General features: G+C 50.1%; 1 protein-coding gene across 1 annotated transcript; it reads right to left on the reverse strand.

Annotated features, from left to right (window-relative positions):
- Nucleotides 1-1,418: 1,418 nt before the first annotated feature.
- LOC311359619 (potassium voltage-gated channel subfamily A member 3) lies at nt 1,419-3,035 on the reverse strand (the record flags this gene model as incomplete). The annotated part of the gene is made up of 1 exon (XM_084479669.1): nt 1,419-3,035. The coding sequence occupies one exon, from the start codon at nt 3,033-3,035 to the stop codon at nt 1,419-1,421; it is 1,617 nt and encodes a 538-aa protein (XP_084335795.1).
- Nucleotides 3,036-6,030: the final 2,995 nt, after the last annotated feature.

A 6,030-nucleotide genomic window follows, 5' to 3' on the forward strand; every position in this document is an offset into this window, starting at 1 on the left:
ACACACACACACACACACACACACACACACACACACACACACACACACAGGAACAGGAACAAAGGAACGTGACTGCATTCTGCAGGCCATGACAGTGCATCAGTATCCACAGACGTGCGCCAAACTCACCGATGTTATCAGTGGGTTAACAGCACCCTCTGCCGGGTAGAAGAGGATACCGCAGCTAGGACAGCACCCACGATGTACCTCCTCCTCCATTCATTCATAATTCCACATCTGTCGACTCTCGGTCCTCCGTCTCTCAATTCAGAGGGTCAAGGCTCTCATGGGTTGGTGCCTTGCTTGTGGGATTTGATCCCTTGTGATATTTTGAACACGGGTGTCCATACTAAAATGTCATTATCCAATTCAATGCATAATGAATGTGAACGTTTTGAACTTGTGTTGTTGATTTTGGATGATCTGGCATTTTCCTCCCGCACAGCGTGGGTTAAAAGCAGTCGTTTAATTAACCGAAGATGAGCTTTTAGATAGGAATCTTCAACGTATATTCCGGGCCATCTGGAAGGTTACTGTGGAAACAGAGATGCCATGGCAACGGTGACTAGTAAACGACCGTCGTCATGGCGACTGCATCACAGCGGGAGATCTGAGGCGTCTAAAGAAAGGCTGAGACTCCATCTTTGACCAGTGTGTGTTTATGTATGAACAGGAACAGGTCTATTTTGCTTCCGAGATACTCTCACCGGTGAATACATTGTACCGCTGGTCGCTTTAGTTTGGTTATTAGGATCCATAAAGAAACGTGTAAGGTTAAGGTTAGGGTTGTTGTTTTTGAACACCAGCATTTCGACCAGACTTAAACGCACGACAAAAACTAAGCACATAATTATCAAATCTAGATACGATATGCTTAACTGTGTTTTTAGACATCCAGTGTTTGATGACGTAGTCATACATATTGAAATGATGCGAATAGAATAGAATGTCCACGATGACGAATTACGACGTTTTACGCACAAAGATACAACAGGGGTTTTGGCTACTAGTATTTCTTTCTTAAATCACAGCTCTTAAACAAGTGGTTTACATTGAACCGCTGTGACAGAGTAATCGCTATTGCACAATTCACGACCGATTAATGCCATCACAATGGCAAAAAATATAAATCACCCAGTCGATATGAATGAATGGATTCCTATATTTCACACAATATATTCTGTATGACTCACAAGGCAGCTCGCGATCTGTGAGCAGACGGGCTTGCGCTTCTGTCTACTCTGTCTACAACTGCTCTCCCCCCTCCCCCGATCACACACACATGCACACGCACGCACGCACACACGCACGCACCCAGCGGTGCGTAACGGGAACAAAACAAGCATGACCAGCGCGCATCGCATCGCATTCATCTCCCCCCACGACGTCCACAGCCCCCACCAGTCAAAACACCACGACTAGACGTCCGTGAAGACCTTTTTGCTAATGTTTACACAATTCTGTGAGTTGTTTTGCGTCGCTGTGGTGGTCATGGTCGTGGTCGTCGTGGTGGTGGTGGGGAAGTTTGGCGCTGGCTGTTTGAACGCGCTGTTCATCCCTTGGTCCTCGATGACCATGTACTCGCTCTTGCACAGCGAGGACGTGGAGTGAGTCTTCCCCAGCTCGTCCCCCTCCGCCAGGGGCTGGCAGCTGCCCACGTGCAGGTACTGCGCCTGCTCCTCGCCCTCCGTCTCGCGGTGGTAGAAGTAGTTGAAGTTGGACACGATGACGGGCACGGGCAGGGCGATGGTCAGCACGCCGGCGATGGCGCACAGGGACCCCACGATCTTCCCCCCGATGGTCACCGGATGCATGTCCCCGTAGCCCACGGTCGTCATGGTGACCACGGCCCACCAGAACGCGTCGGGGATGCTGCTGAAGCTGGAGTCCGGGTCGTCCGCCTCGGCAAAGTAGACGGCACTGGAGAAGAGGATGACTCCGATGAAGAGGAAGAAGATGAGTAAGCCCAGCTCGCGCATGCTGGCCTTCAGGGTCTGCCCTAAAATCTGCAGCCCCTTGGAGTGGCGTGAAAGTTTGAAGATACGGAAGACCCTCACCAGCCTGATGACGCGCAGGATGGCCAGAGACATGGCCTGCTGGCCGTTGCCCTGCCTCTCGGCCAGCTCTGTTCCCAGGGTGATGAAATAGGGGATAATAGCCACGATGTCAATGATGTTCATGATGTTTTTAGAAAACGTCGCCTTGCTCGGACAGGCGAAGAAGCGCACGAGCAGCTCGAAAGAGAACCAAATGATGCACAGCGTCTCCACCACGAAGAACGGGTCCGAGAACGGGTTCCCATAGTAAGCGGCCGTGCCGTTGACCGCCGGCGTAACCGGTTCCTTGTTGTCGTCCCTGAACTCCGGTAACGTCTCCAGACAAAAGATAACGATGGAGATGAGGATGACCATCACAGAGACGATGGCTATCCCCCGGGCGGGACCCGAGCTCTCTGGGTACTCGAACAGCAGCCACACCTGTCTCTGAAACTCGTTGTCCGGCAAGGGTCGCTCCTCTTCTTTGATGAAGCCCTCGTCCTCTCTGAATTTCTCCATGGCCTCCTCCCCGAGTTCATAGAAGCGAATCTCCTCGGAGAAGATGTCAATGGGCACGTTGACGGGTCTCCTGATGCGCCCCCCGGACTGGTAGTAGTAAAGGATGGCGTCGAAACTCGGTCGGTTGCGGTCGAAAAAGTACTCGTTCCTCAGGGGGTCAAAGTACCTCATCCTCTTCTTGGGGTCCCCCAGCAGGGTCTCGGGGAACTGGGACAGGGTCTTCAGTTGGGTCTCGAAGCGCAAGCCCGAGATGTTGATGACCACCCGCTCGCAGCACTCGTGGTCGGGGTCGTAGCGCTCTAGGGAGAGGTGCCCCCCCGGGAGAGCCGCCGACTCCTCCAGCATGTTGTTGTCACACGCGACCACCGTCATCACGCCGCTCTCCGCCTCTCCGGTGTAGCCGTGGTTCACCAACGTGTCAGCCCGGGTTTCGGTCGCGCTCGGCGGGGGGGATCGCAGGAGACAGAGGTGGTCGTCCATATACGCGCGTCCGGGTGGAGACGCATAGAGGGGCCGCCGCGCCCCCTCCGCGAGCCCCCGGTCAACCACAGCCGCCGCCCGCCACCGCGCCACCACAGCCCCGGCTCCTCCAGCGTTGCTCTCCCCTGGCTCTTTGTGGCCGCAAACTCACTCTCACACACTCTTTACTGTTGATGTTCCCGCCCACGGTGAGATATCCGGATTTATAAACAGGCGCTCCACCCGCCCCCAGCGCACCCGGCACCCCTTTGATTGTTCCGCCAATCCGAGAGCTCAGCGACATAAACAAGAAGCAACAGACGCGCGTCATTCACTGAGCTTTGGGTGTGCCATGCCCCCCACATCTCTCTCTCTCTCTCTCTCTCTCTCTCTCTCTCTCTCTCTCTCTCTCTCTCTCTCTCTCTCTCTCTCTCTCTCTCTCTCTCTCTCTCTCTCTCTCTCTCTCTCTCTCTCTCTCTCTCTCTCTCTCCAAATGTCGGCTCTCCACACGCACGCGTAAAACATCCAAATCATTCAACAGTCTAAAATAAACGCACATACATTCGAGACATACTTAAGAGTGATGCAATTATTGACATTGAAAAATCAATACTCGAGGTAAAATAATAATAAAAATAAAAAAATTAAAAATAATAATATAACAAGCGTGGGAAAGGTGCAGAAGACAAAGAGTACATCCAGCACCACGTCTTGGTAGACAGATTTGATCCCACTTAATCTCACAGGTATGTACAGAGGGAGAGAGAGAAGTGCAAAGAGAGAAAGTGAAATGCATGGGGGACGGGCAGCAGTATAATCCCATGCTCTGACCATCCTGCCACGGCCCTCATCAGCTCCCTGTGCAACATCTGTTTACTTTCAATTATCGTTAAAATAAAATAAAGAAAGAAAGATACACCTCCAAAATGTTCATTAAGACGATACAGCAACTGACAACATTCCCTTCCATGTTTAAAACACAGAAACCCAGGGTTGTACCAAAGATATCATTTTTACCCATAATGTCTTCCCGTTGCTATCTCCCATCCTGAAGGTATCTGAACCAGCCAACCACCTGTCCCTGGGGGCTCTGTCTACCAACGTGGCAGCTTCACATTTGTAGAAGGAGATCACAGCTCTACTGGCAGACCTGTGGTGCTTCACTCATGAATAACATGCAACACAAACCAGATACATGAGAAAACTATTTCCACTCACGTATGGGTTGTTTTTTAAAACATATGACTCACTCATTAAGTGGTGTGTATGTAAAATGTCCTGTCAATGTATGCCCTTCTAAACCCAATTAAAGATGGAGGTATTTATTATCCTTCCCAAGAAGTCACCAAGCTATGTTGAAAAAGGAGCTTATTAAAGATGGGTCAAATCATGATCAAACCTGCATATTTATTGTTTTTGTCAGGAAGTGGTTGATAGGGAAAGAAACGGAGAGGAAATGGATATATATATATATATAGAGAGAGAGAGAGAGAGAGAGAGAGAGAGAGAGAGAGAGAGAGAGAGAGAGAGAGAGAGAGAGAGAGAGAGAGAGAGAGAGAGGGGGAGAGAGACAAGAGTTAAAGAGAGAGAGTAACCCTAAAGGTAAGCCAGTTACTAACCACAGACTGTGAGTCAACAGAAGACAATCCAGACCACCAACCCGTCCAAGTATAACTGTAACACAAAGCGTACGGCCGCTCTGTGCTTGGGCCATTCAAACTCACACACACACACACACACACACACACTCACAGTCACGCATGCACAGGTGCACACACACACAAACGCACACATAGGTGCACACCCACACACACCCACACACACACACACACACACACACAGACACACACACACACACACACACACACACACACACACACACACACACACACACACACACACACACACACACACACACACACACAGAACAACATGTGTAGAGAAACAGCATAGGGAGAGCGGATGAGGAATGACCGGTGAGTTATTAGTGAAGGATGTTTGCTGCTGTTTGCTGCTATGAGACATCTGCTTCCGCCTGATTCCATTAGAGGAGCGATGGACCACTGTACTGATCCCACAAGTTCCCCGTCGGCAGAGACAATGTATGGCGATATCCTGCTTGACACGCTAACACACATGCACACACACACACACACACACACACACACACACACACACACACACACACACACACAAACACACCTCAGATACATTTAAACAAAGCAGTTGCCCATTTGCATTCAACAAATAATACATTTGAATAATAATGGCATGTGTGCATAATAGCTTGTCAGGTGTTGTTGAGTTTGGGTTTGGGGGTGTGTGTGTGTGTGTGTGTGTGTGTGTGTGTGTGTGTGTGTGTGTGTGTGTGTGTGTGTGTGTGTGTGTGTGTGTGTTTCTGAGTGAGAGTATTTAGGTGTGGGTGTGGGTGTGTGTTTGTGTGTGTGTGTGTGTGTGTGTGTGTGTGTGTGTGTGTGTGTGTGTGTGTGTGTGTGTGTGTGTGTATGTGTGTGATAGGGACATTTTTCCCTTTGAAGCCACTTTGGCCGGTGCCCTCTATTAAAAGGACGCACACAGCAATAAACAAACAAACACACAAACAAACAAACAAACAAACAAACAAACACTCAAGTCCAATAGGTGCTACAAAGCCGGTGCTCATTTGCATTCATCAAACACCATAATTGACCAGTGATGTCGTGTGTGTGATGGAGCGTTTGTTTCCTATTGAGGCCACTTTGAGTCAGCCCTGTATTAAAAGGGCCAGGCGGTCCGCAGGGACACAGCTCAGGGACGGCCAAGGGGCTGTTTAATGTGGTTTCCACTCCCGCCGCCCTCTAAAGATAGACTCGCGCTAAGTCCCTTATTAACCTAAGAAATTAGGCTACCTTGCACATCGCACTTGAACGCCTCAAATTGGAATGCACTTGGCTGAAAGGCTACGAGAGGAAAAAAAAAAAGAGCAGGCTTTAAGAGTGGTGGCAGAGAGAGAGAGAGAGGGGGGGGGGAGAGGGAG

Source organism: Micromesistius poutassou (genome assembly GCF_964030765.1).
Source record: "Micromesistius poutassou genome assembly, chromosome: 15".
NCBI classification, from domain to species: Eukaryota; Metazoa; Chordata; class Actinopteri; order Gadiformes; family Gadidae; genus Micromesistius; species Micromesistius poutassou.